General features: G+C 42.5%; 1 protein-coding gene across 1 annotated transcript in view; it reads left to right on the top strand.

The window, feature by feature from the left end:
* rasa4 (RAS p21 protein activator 4) overlaps positions 1-13,340 on the top strand; it is a 338,871-nt gene that overhangs the window by 314,415 nt on the left and 11,116 nt on the right. The window contains exons 12-15 of the mRNA XM_041198466.1: positions 2,588-2,700; positions 7,475-7,667; positions 9,979-10,116; positions 12,177-12,321. Coding sequence (XP_041054400.1) covers positions 2,588-2,700; positions 7,475-7,667; positions 9,979-10,116; positions 12,177-12,321 — 589 coding nt within the window. The remainder of the gene's footprint in view (positions 1-2,587; positions 2,701-7,474; positions 7,668-9,978; positions 10,117-12,176; positions 12,322-13,340) is intronic.

The raw sequence follows: 13,340 nt of genomic DNA, 5'->3' as shown, positions 1-13,340 counted from the left end.
TCCAGATTTTATCACTGATTCCAAATTCCACAAGCTGCTGTGTTGGGGATTTGAACCTATGTCCCCAGCGGATTAGTCTGGGACTCTGGCTTACTAGTCCAGTGACGTTACCATTGCACCACTGTCTCCCTCACATGGCAGCATAAAACAACTAGATGCAGGTACAGCCGGGTGCAGGTACAGCCGGGTGCAGGTACAGCCGGGTGCAGGTACAGCCGGGTGCAGGTACAGCCGGGTGCAGGTACAACTGGGTGCAGGTTCAGCCAGGTGCAGGTACAGGTGCAGGTACAGCCGGGAGCAGGGACATTGATGGGGAGGGATCAACTATCCCTCCCTCACCTTGGATTGTCATCCATCTTTGCACAGGAGCTGACTGACATCCTGCCAAGCTGCCGAGGTGCAGGGTGGGGTTTGGGGGTGTTTGGGGGATTGCAGCTTGTAGTTCACTGACAGCTTATAACTGATGCCCGGGCATCAAGATGGTCAGGCTTCACAACAGCAATAAGTGGGCAACAGGCACATTTCACCATTATGACCACCCTTTGATCTGATTCTGACACTGTTTGTTGAAGGATGATTATTGACCAGGGCACTGGAAGATCTCCCCTGCTCCTCTTTGAAATGTGCCAAGGGATCTTTTACATTTCCATTCCATGGACTGGAGTGGGGCTCAAATGAAAGTGAGAGGGGTGAAGAAATGATTTTGTAGTTGCACATTATCCCATGCCTACATATTCTTAATTGGGATATAGGGGCAACATAAAACCTCTGGATACTCAGCACTGCTGGTCGCAGCAGAGCTCTTGAGGTGGCTATTGCTGTACCCATCACATTACCCAAAGTTCAATACAAAGGCCAGATACAGTCGAGTAGCTCTTCACTATAACATTCCCTAACATATTATCATCTCAGAGTCTGTGGTTCCTTGATTAACAGAGAAACATTCTCTTCCAGAATTCTTACTGGATTCTCTTTGGCTTTTGCCCAAAGTTATAGTGGGAGATTAGGAGATTCCAGTGTGAATTCTACAAAATCTCTTCAGTCCTGTGTACAGCATTCAGGTAGCCTATAGAATGACATGGCAATGCATGTGGAGGATATTCTGGGGGAGAATCCATTAGAAAGTTCCTGCAAAGTAGATTTTACTGAAGTACAGTAAATAATTATAAGAATTCACAGGAAGGCAATATAATTTTTCTTATTGTTTTCAAAATTAATCCAGCAAGATGAAGCAGATGAGGTACACCAGTGCCATTTTAACTATATGTCCATGGATCTGAATCTGACAGAGAAAATATCTCCTCTGCATCCTGTACCTCAATATCCATCCCCCAACTTAGTCAGTTTACCTCAATAATGTCATCGACATTCATTGTTTGAACAAAAATAATCAAATTAATTAACAGAAAAATGGAAAAGAGCAAGATGGGGATCACTGATTTTTAAAGTGAGGTACAATCTTTGAATGATACTTTTAAATAATTCACCCACATCCATGTCCTTCAGGGTCTCTAAGATGGGCTGAATTACCCTGATACGAGGGAAAGAGTGTTGAAAGTTAGGTCAAAGAGAATGGATTTTGAGGAGGTTTTTAAAAGAGGAGAGAGGGGTAGAGAGGTTTTGGAAAGTCTTCCAAAGAGTAGGACTTAGTTGGTCGAAGATTGCTGCTAAAGCTGAGACAGAGAGAGGGGACCAGGAGGCCAAGATAGGGTGGAGAGGAACATTTAAATCAGGATGAGAGTTTCAAATGAGGCATTCAGGAAAGGTGGCAATGCAGGTAAGGAAGATATGGGATAAGGGGTATTTAGGACATAATATGGGATTGGGTATGTGCAGTAGAGCTACTAGCAGAAAGGGAAATTATTTTGTACCCAGTGGTTCAATCACTGGTGAAGCCTCAGTTGGAGCAGGGTGACCAATTCTGGGCATCTCAAACTAGGAATGCCTTGAAAAGGCTGAAGAGAAGGTTTATTGGAATGAAACCCAGGATGATGGACTTCAGTTATGTGGGGAGATTAGGGAAACTGGGACTGTTCTCCATAGAGCAGAGACGATGAAAGGGAAATTAATTAGAGGTGTTTAAAGTTATGATTTTGATAGCGAAACTAAGAATGTCCCTGAAACTCATTACTGTGTCATTTTTGCACCGGCAGGTGAGTTGGTAACCAAAGGATACAGATTTAAGATAATTGACAATGGAAACAGAAAGGAGTTGAGGAGAATTTTCTTTCATGCAGCAAGATTTTTCGATCTGAAATGCACTGCCTGAAAGGCTGGTGGAAGCAGATTCAATGCAGTAATAGCTTTCAAAGGGAATTCTATATATACATGAAAAGAAAAGTCTACAGGACTAGGCAGAAAGAGCAGGGGAGTGGGATGAATTAGGTATTGTATATCCAATCCAGCATGGTATAGTCTATCTTGTAAGTAGCTGGCATGGCCGTGATGGGCCTAATTCTTCTGTGCTGTATGATTCTATAATCAAGGAAAAAAAGAATCTGGGAAAATGAGGAACAAAATGATCATTATGACTGATATGCTGCTGTCTCTGTTGTTTAATTATTTGTTTGTCTGTTAAATGCTACAGGTGGCTGGTATGCAATATTTGCACAATACCCTTGGACCAACCATAAACCGAGTGTTTGAAGAGAAAAAGTATGTGGAGCTGGACCCAAATAAAGTGGAATTCAGGGAAGCAGGGTAATGGTCAACCACTTGTTTTCACAGCCAGTTAGCCTACTCAGAGACCACCATAAATCCATGAAACATTTACAAAGACTGCATTTATCTGAGCAGGACAGTGGTACTTTGCAAGAATGGTGGATTAGGATGCGGTGCTTGGATCAGGGTTCATTGCGAACTGGCAGTAGTGTTTCAAAAACCTATACTGCTCTTATTGGTAAAGCTAATTCTTGCTCAAAGCTGCTGTATTTAGCATTTTACCCCCGGGGAGTTTATCTTTCCAAAATAACCCCAACTTCTTCTAAAAAAACAAGGTAGCAAAAGCACAGTATAAGAAAGCTTCCTTCCCTGTCTTATGCTGTGGAAGATTGCTACAGTTGATACCTCCATCCATTGTCCCCTCTGAGTCTTTTATCTATCAAATTGCACTGTCTTCATTTTTGGCCTAAATTAAGATTTTATCCTGAAACTAAAATCTATGTGGCTTTTTTTTAAGGCCATAACTCAACATTTACTGAACTAATATTAATTTATTCTATAAGGAGAATTTCTTCCAAATCGAAGTTAGCCTTTTTTTTGTAACAATCCTCTAAGCTTTTCTTCCAGATGTTGGCCTCCCAAGCAAAGCTCCCAGGCCTTCTTGGGATACCTGAGTTCTTGAGCCAGCCACTATGAGGCACATTAGAGTAGGCCAAGAGATGACAGTTCCTCATTGTACTCTATCATGTGGAGACGCCTGGATTCTGTTCAGTGCCAGTACATTGCATTGAAGAGTATGGTGGACACCCCATCACTTAGAATCAAGGTTTGGTGCTCCACCTAATGAGTGTGCCCTCGCATTCTACAGGGCAAGAATTTCAGGTTCCGCCGGCTGCAGGAATCATCACGAGCAGGACAGAAAATTTGACAGAGCAGCAAAAGGTCCGTTGACTTTGGGCAGGAATTTCCGGTTCCTCGCTGGGTGGGACCATAAAATCCCGCCAACAGTTCCATTTAATTTTGAAGAACTCGCCACTTCTTGGTTTACCTATATTCTTCATTACTGTGAAAACCAGAATCTTGTCTATCTCCTCACTCTCTTTATTTTCATCTTGAACCTTAACCACAAACTCAGAGAACGATCTTGTCACATTTTGAGGTTTATTCACCTATTTTTCCACAGGAAGGATCTGAGGGAAAGAGTTCCAGTTAAAGGTTGTGTTTTAATGTGAAGTGCATTCACACAAGTTTACATAGGAAGGCACTGAGATGGGGCATGGTCAAAATGCTGATGAGTTTGAAGTTGTAGAGCCGCACATTATCTGATAAGTAATGAATTAATGATCAATAAGTGCCTCACATGCAGCATGGGAGATGCTTGATCCTGGGCACTCAGTGGGGATTGTCTGCCATGGAGCGTCTCCCCTTCAGATTGTGAACTTTGGGAGATTAAGGGAAAAAAAAGGATTGGGCAGAATTTTAAACAGAGAGCTGAAAAAAATCAAGCATTCACCAGGCTCAGAATATTAGAATGCAGGAGGGTAGTTAGAAGTTAGTTAAGTCATACAAGATGATCCACTAATGTGGGGGAGCATAGAGTGTTTGTTATTTTGCATTATTATGCAAAGCCAGTTTTACCAATTGGCATAAGTCAGTCTGATCATGCCTGGTGCTCTGTATGTTCACTTGCTGTGAAATAATCCAACAAAATTTGCATTGGACCTCATTTTATCAACTTGTTTCTCAGTCTGATTTCAAAAAGATTCGAGTGATTCACATGCCATGTGTGAAAGACTCCGATACCCAGTTCAGTTCACAAGAAATTACAATTGCTACACCTGGAGGCTGTACAATTATTCAGCTGAATATTGGCCAGCTCACCCCTTCATGTAAGATGCTGCGGCTGTTCACACAGATGATTAGCACGTTTCGAACCCAAGAGAAGATCTAAAGAAAAGCCTGAATTTTGAGGCATTCCATTACTGCAAAATATGAGTCTTTTTTCCCCTCCATTATCTGTACCAGTCATTGTGATTGTGAAGAAAGTCAAATTGCAATCAATTTGTGCCAAACTGTCGATAGTTAACTCTTGGGAATGGCAATGATATGACCCAACTCATTTATTGTAGTATCTTTAATAATTGGCAGAGGAGACTCATTCTATTGCTCATGGATGAGTTGAAACTCAGGTCACGAAGATGAAAGCACAGCAGGCTAGCCCACTATGCCACACATTCTCACTTTATACTCTGACTGATGAATGAATTCTCTGCACCCTGCCTGTTGAGTCGGCGTGTCCCTGTCTGGTGTGTGCTTTAATGAATCACCTCCCTTTGGCAGAGAGAAGGCTAAAACTGTGTGCACCATTATGGCAGGCTAGCTATATCCTCAATTCTCTGAGAAATTGTTACGGAACAATACGTGTTGAAACTAAATCAAAGCAGTGATATTTTCAGATTTAAGGAAGTCTTAGCACTGCCGGACCCCAAATAATGAGCAACTATGTAAACCAAACATATAAGTGGCACTGATGTATATGTAATATGTGTCAATCACTCGACCAGTTTTACTCCTTTTGTGGAATATTTTACACTGTCTGCAATCATTTTTATTGTGCTGCCCACGTACATATTTTATTCATTATACTTTGTAACTCATTTACTTAATGCTCTTTCTCCCTTGGGTTCTTTATTTCATTTTTCTCTCTATGTCCTGTCTATCGTATATTCCTTCTTATTTTGTCCCTTTTGCACTCTTCCTCTGTCTTGTATTCTCATTCTTGTCCACCTCCCTGTGTTTTCTCTTACTTCCTTCATTCCTTTTTCTTTCTCATTTTCTTTCTCTCTTTATCTTCTTACACTGTCCTCACATCTCGAATTGTGTCCTTAGATAAAGAGGGGGACGGTAGGATAAAAGGGATCAAACAGAGAAGGAAACAAACTAAAGTGAGAGAAATGCTTCACATTAAAGACTGCTTTTCATTATGGAGGTGGTGCTCTCTATGGGATGGCTCTCATCTTGAGGCATTGAGTAGCCAGGCCTATTAGATGGGCCAAATGACCTACTCCTGCTCCTATTTCTTATGATCTTAAACCTGCAGGTACCCCCTTAGATCTGATTTACAGAATTGGTTATACTGTTTTTGTGATGCAGGTGCCATGCTTGTTGTCCTGATTCCAGAGTCAGAGATGGTCTTGGTCCCTGCTGATAGAGTGTGGAAAGTATCATTCCAAAAGACCTGAAAGAGATCAGCGAACCATAGAGCAGGATTTTACGCCCTGCAGGCAGACTCGTGCCTGGCCTGATTGGGTGTTGAATCACGCACGATGCAGCCGGGCGAGCATCCCAACATCGTCACACACTCACGTGATGTTGCAGTCGGCGGACGCGCACACAAGTCGGCAGCATGCCCGCTGACAATTAAGAGGCCTAATAAGGCCCTTAATCAAATAATTAAATGCTATTTTTTGCTGCCCATCCTACCTTATGGTATAGGAAGAGGCCACTTGGCCCATTGTGTCTCCACCGGATGAGAAACGAACCACTAATCCCACTTCCCAGCATTTGGTCCTCAGGCAGGAAAATCGACCAGGGGGCCTTTGGATTTTTTTATGAAACTGCATCCACAGGCGGGATGGAATTTCCAGCAGTAATTTTTAAAAAAAATTTTGACATCATTTTCAACATGTCCCTCTTCATGTCACATGTGGGGACATGTTTGTATCATTTGTAATATCTTTATTGGCCAGTGTCCAACTCCTCAGCTCCCTGAGGCAGCTCTGTGCCCTCAGGGAGCAGTCAATCCATGCTCCCCCTCACATGCGCAGACTTACGCGCTCGTGCTCCTCCTGCCCCCACCCAGGCAGTGCTGTGGGTCTCAGCACACATTTTACATTGGCTGGTCATTAATTGTCCAGCCAGCGTGAAATCACGGTGCGGGCCAGATTTTGTGGCCACTCCTGGGCCTGCCTAATGTGTCCATCCGATGAAGGGAAAATCCTGCCCATAGAAAGTTTACAGCATAGGAAGAGGCCACTTGGCCCATTGTGTCTCCACCGGCTGAGAAACGAACCACTAATCCCACTTCCCAGCATTTGGTCCTCAGTCCTGCAGGTTACGACACTTCAGGTGCGTATCCAGCCATGTTTTAAATGAATTGAGGGCTTCTGCTTCTACTACCCCTTCAGGCAGAGAGTCCCAGACCCCCACAACCCTCTGGGTGAAATAATTTTTCCTCATCTCCCCTCTAATTTTTTCTACCAATCACTTTAAATCTATACTCCCTAGTCACTGACCTTACTGCTAAAGTAAATGGTTCCTTCCCATCCACTCCCTCCAGGCCATTCACAATTTTGTAGATCTCAATCAAATCTCCTCTCAGCTGCCTCTGTTCCAAGGAGAACAACCCCAGCCAATCCAATTTTCCTTATAGCTACAATTTTCCAGTTCTGGCAATGTCCTTGTAAATCTCCTCTCTACCCTCTCTCATGCAATTACATCCTTTCTGTAATGAGGTGACCAGAATTGCACCCAGTACTCAAGTGGTGACCTAACTAAGGTTTTATACAGTTCCAGCGAAACCTCCCTGTGCTTATATTCTATACCTCAATCATCATTCATCAAGCTACACAGCATAAGTTGCTGTGTAATGGCAAGAGGTGTACGGACAACCTGTTGGGAGAAATATAGGCACCACAAAAGGGCAGTGAGTCACTCAACATCTATCCTCTGTGACAGTTTCTCTTCCCCAAGATGGAACCACAATGTGCCATGACAGTGTCGTATATCATATTTTACAACATCTTCCTTGCAGTTGTTCAGGGCTCCATCGATATCAGACTGAGGCGGATATCATTCAGCAGAGTGCACAGTGTCTGCAGTCCTACCTGACTGAGCTGGTTGAAGCCATTGTGAGCTCAGTGGAACAGTGTCCTTCTATGATCAGAGCCACCTTCAGGCAGCTCTTTAAAAGTGTGGAGGAGAGATTCCCTCAGGATCTCTACAAGGTGTGTACTGCAATAGCTTCCTTGAGTTTACGAGCTTTCTCAAGGTTCTTGTATCTGGTCACGTCTGTAGATCTCCCTGTGCACTGATGTGAAGAATACTGGAATCTGAAATAAAAACAAAAAGTGCACAGCAACCCATCAGCTTCTGAAAGAGGCAAGTAGCTCAGTCATTCAGCTGTGACCTTTTATCTGAAGTAATTCATGCTGAGTGGCCTACTATGTGGTTGAACCCTTTGCTGTTTATATTGTATGCACGATGTATTTCAATGAATTCCAGTCTCTTTTATTTCTCCTCTGACTCATTTCTGTACAGAGGCACGTTAGAGAATGTGGCTGATTTATTATAGTGGACAAGAGGTCTTGTGGCGTAGTGGGCAGCATCCCTACCTCTGGGCCACAAAGTCCAGGTTCAGGTCCCATTTCAGGACTTGATGGCCACAGAAGCTGCGTTCATAACCTGGCCAAACAGGTTGCTTATTAGCCTGTAAATCCTTCCTCTACACCTGATGACAGGTTGTAAGATTGGGAGAGTTTCTTGGTCAGCCATACACATTATCAGACCGCTGCATACTTTGCCAAAGATAATCATGGACCAATCCAATGGAAGGTCATGGTCACCGTGGTTAGAGCATGGTACCTGAAGCAGGAGGAGGATCAAAGTGAACAGTCTTGGGATACATGTATCATTTCCCTCCAATTTCATAGCCTTCGGTGCTGACAAGTTCTGTATAAAGTGTAGTTTCTCTTAAAAAAAAAGGCTGTAAATTAACATCAAATATGTGCTGGTACAGGAACTACAACAGGGATTCAGATTTCAGTCCCCTCCTCTGAATTCCTTACCTACAGTGCTGCCTTTTGAGAGCATGAGGCCTGACTATGCACATCCCTAAACTGGAAAGGAAAATCCGAGGGACGCTCCTTTACCAGGCATTATGTTTCAGGGTGGAGTTGTAAAGAGTTGGGATGGCTCATTTATTCAATCTCTCACCCACACGAGGAACAGCAAAGGAAAACAGAATTGGGGAAAAAACTAGAAACCATATCTTCAAAACAAAATGGCCATCAATTCACCTCCTCGATTTTATTTTTGAATAAATAACAGATTCTCTGTTTGAACAATGTAATTGGTTGAGTTTCCACTCCCCAATCTGCTGACTGAGTTCATCATGAAATGAGACATTGACCCTATTCTTCCATCTATTACCCTTTGTGATGAACTCAAATCTTTTAAAAAATTTTTAATTGAAAGTATTGTAGTAAAGCTAATTGAAATATCAGTGTTCAAATGATCTCTTGGAACTGTCAAGGTCCACACTTGAGTGAAAGGGCAGAAGGAACACATCATTGGCTAGGCTGAGCTCCAGGACAGGGTTAAATATTGAAACTCTCAAAGCGTTTTAGAATCTTGAATGGTGGCTTATGTAGATGTTAAAAGTTCGATTAAGTTTAATTTCACATGTAAAAGGAAATCCAGAGTGCTTTAGGAAAATGCTCATTGCTCAAGTGAGAGTGGAATTTGACATTGCTGCTAGTCTTGAATCTTCCCCAGGCTTCGCATTGCTGGACCAGCCAACAGGTTCCACACAACCACAGCAGAGGCCTCCAACCCCTGGGGCTCGGTTTTCACTCGTTGGCTATGAATGGATAAAATTCTAGTTCATATCACATATACAAATGGGGTATTATACCAGTAGCTCTACTTTGGGAAGCCCTCACTACATATCACATATACAAATGAGGGTATTAGACTGTACTTCGGGAAGCCCTCATGCAATCATCCTCTGTCACAAATGGTTATGCTTAGGAAGTCCTTCACCGAACCAAGAGCCAGTTATTTGGGCTGTCAGGGTGATGATAGCTTCAGCATTCTTTCTCCCCTTTTTCTATTTCTTTCACCAATGTATGTAAAATGCCTGATTGTGATGATGCATATGCACCTAAAAAATATGGCTTGTTTTTTTAAATCTTTCTGTTTACTGACCTGCTGTGTGTCTGCAGAATTTTCTGGTTTTATTTCAGAACTTCAGCATTTGTGGGTATTTTTTTAAAACGCTGTGTTAATGATTCTTGCAGTGGTTAAACCCAGTGCTTGTGTTGTGCAGCAAATAATGATCTAGATTGCACTAGCTAAAAAGGGGTGGAATAGCATCATTAGTAACTTTCAAAGGGGAATTGGACATGTATTTGCAAAGGAAAAGATTGCAGGACTCTGAGAAAAGAGGAGAGGAATTAATTGGAGAGCTCTTTCAAAGAGTCAGTGGACCCGGAGATGCTGTGCTCTGATTAATCATTCCTGTTACCCTCTTTACAGAACATCAAGTACATCGCAGTCACCAGTTTCCTGTGTTTACGCTTCTTCTCACCGGCCATCATGTCTCCCAAACTCTTCTATCTATGCCCTAAACACGCAGATGCACGGACCAGCAGGACGTTGCTGCTTCTGGCCAAGGTGAACTGACCCGGATTTGACAATATCTCGTATGAATTAGCCACTTACATTTATTTTTATTTTAAATTTGAATTATTACCGGGTCCGTGCTGGAATTAATCTGGTTTTGCTTCTCTTCCATGCATTGTGAATACAGGGGTAATGAGTGAACAGGACTTGATGTGAATTAGGATAGGTCAGTAAAAAGGAGAGAAACGCTTGAAACAAGAACCTGTGATGGGATTCAAAAGTATTGTCAGAGTTCCTGTCAGTCAAGACGATACATGGTTATTGGATTCAGAATTTTTAAAAATTCATTCACGGGATGTGGGCTTCGCTGGCTGGGCCAGCATTTACTGCCCATCCCCTAATTGCCCTTGAGAAGGTGGCGGTGAGCTGCCTCGAACCGCTGCAGTCCATGTGGTGTGGGTCAGACCACATTGCTGTGGGTCTGGAGTCATAAGAAGGCCAAGTAAGAAAGGCAGCTTTCCTTCCCTAAAGGGCACTAGTGAACCAGATGGGTTTTTACGACAATTGACAATGGTTTCTATTTTGTATTGAATTCAAATTCCACCATCTGCCGTGGTGGGATTCAAACCCAGGTCCCCAGAGCATTCCCCTGGGTACCTGGATTACTAGTCCAGTGACAATACCACTGCACCACTGCATCCCAAATATGTCACATTAATCTTGTGGGAGGTTGGAGTATTGGCCTGATGGTCACCCCCTACCTCAATTTATATCTATATAACACTGTAGCCTGTCTCCAACCCAGGACCAATGAATTGACCCTGTAGTCTCGCACCAGGGCACACTTAACAAGGAGAAGTTTTTTTCTAATTAGAATTTCTTTCAACTCTGGCATCCTTTACTTGGTCTGGTACCCTTGTTTTGTGCTGTAGGTCCTGGCACAGAAACAGAAAGCTATGCATAGTACACGACCTGAAGGAGTTGTAGGTAAATTGGCATATGGGGCGATGCAGAAACTGGGATTGATTGGTTAGAGCAGAGAAGGCTCAGGGGAAATACAATAGAGGTGTCCAAAATGAAGGGGTTTTGATAAGAGTACATATGGAGAAACTGTTTCTATTGGTGGGTGGATTGGTAATTAGAGGACAAAGGTTTAAAATAATTGGCAAAAGAACCAGAGGGAAAGAATAGGCAGCATTATTTATACAGCAAAGTCTTCCAATCTAGAATGCACTGGCTGGTGGAAACAGATTCAATAGTAACCTTCAAAAGGAAATTGGACAAATAACTGAAAAGGAAAAGTATGCAGGGTTGTGGGGAAAGAGAGGGGTGAGTGGGATGGATGGGCATGGGCACAAGGGACTGAATGGCTTCTTTCTGTGCAATGTGATTCTATGATTCTATAAGCAGCCCACAGGGAGAACATATGTCACATTCCAAAGATAAACATCATATCCAACAAAGTTGAGACAGACAACATAAATGCAATAATAACATCAAAAACATTCATCATTGGAGGACATTTACAGAGGCAAAATTGACTGGCTCAATAAGTATTTATAGAATGAAGATGATTCCACAATAAATGTTTATGCTTAAATTGAAAATGATGTGCAACATGACCATTTAGACATTAAACAAACTAAGGGTAAAGAACTATTAAAGGGTCAGATGGTTTAATTGAATCAGTCAAAGATGAACTTTATTAGTGCCTCTTGATCCAAGAGTAAGAAAGCACAATGTGATAAGGAGAAAACTTGGGAAAAGCTTGTACAGTAATAAAGAGGAACATCAAAACCAGGTCATCAGGAAACACAGACCACGGAGCAGCAACAATAAAAAATGGCTTTGTTGACAGGGAATATTTATCCCTCTACCAACATCACTAAAAGCAAATGATCTGACCGTTATCTCATTGTGTTCTGGGATCTTACTGTGTGCAAACTGACTTCTGTGTTTCCTACAAGACAAGGGTGACTACATTTCAAAAGTACTTCAGTAGATGTAAAGTGCAATGGGACATCCTGAGCCCTTGAAAGGCGCTATACAAGTTCCTTTTTTTTCACAATGAATGGCATAAAGAACAAATGGTATGACTTTCTGCCTTGCAGGCAATCCAAAGTATTGGCAACATGGATACCAATGTAGCCCGGGGGAAGGAAATCTGGATGGCACCATTGCAGCCCCTTATACTCCAAGGAGTCACTCTCTTTAGAGATTTCATCTTCAAGCTAATTGACATTGAGGAGGATGAAGGTGACTATATTCAGAACTCTTTGGAGACACATTTCACTGAGACAATCCATTAATTAACCCTCAGGTACTGGCATTGACTGGTCATCACTCTGGTATTTATAAACCCATTAGATAACACGGGATGTTTGGATATGGGGTCCATACTTCCAATTCTCCTGCCTATTCAACAAGAAATGGCATCTGATTAATCTTCTATTCAAAAAGAAGAATTGCAACTAAACACAGCTTAAGCTGTCAAGCAGTATAATAATGTGATTGGTTGGGTCGCTCAGGATCTTAGCAACCTACCTTGGCAACAGTGTGCCCCTCACTCCCATCATTCAACCGCAACTTGGCAGGAGGTCCAGCCCACACTAAAAACTGCATCTTAAGATGGAAAAGTAGTTTACTGGGCGAGGAAAGCTGTGTAGTTCACGTATCAAATTCCCAAAGTGTTTGTCCTGTTTGGTGATGCTCCATGTCGGCATTATGAAATAAAACAATTTAAGAATTGACCCCACAGCCTGTTAATAACCTCAGCCGCACTGTGATGGCCAGGTGATAATGAGGGACTCTCCACCTCCTGTTTATAGCTACTCCTACCAGGGGCTCTGCTGTCATGAGGGGCACAGAGGATGTCAGATGGTTCATTGTGTGATTTCATGCCCAGACAGGTTGTGTGATCTAAGGAGCCGATGGCGATTAACCTTGATTAACGTTCCACAGTCTTTGGTGCAGGTGATGGAGGTCGAGCCATACAGGGCTCTGTGCAGTGATTCAGCTGGAACTCTGGCTGTCCGTTGCTGAATCCTGGCAGCAGATGAGGTGGAACAGAATTAAGTTAAAGCTTTTTTTTTGAAAAGAAAAATCAAAACAGGATAGAGAGAAAATGGACAAAAGGGGTGATCAGACAAACAGAATTAAATTATTGATAATTTTGAATGAAGTGATGGCTTCAAGTGTTGTACCTCTGATTTGTCGCACCGCTTACCCAGATTGGATGAGCAAAAATTTCCTCCAATTAAATATTGAAAAAACTG

This window comes from Carcharodon carcharias, chromosome 10, assembly GCF_017639515.1.
Source record: "Carcharodon carcharias isolate sCarCar2 chromosome 10, sCarCar2.pri, whole genome shotgun sequence".
Taxonomy (NCBI): domain Eukaryota; kingdom Metazoa; phylum Chordata; class Chondrichthyes; order Lamniformes; family Lamnidae; genus Carcharodon; species Carcharodon carcharias.
The sequence above is the reverse complement of the archived record's forward strand: the minus strand, read 5'-3'. Positions and strand labels throughout refer to the sequence as shown.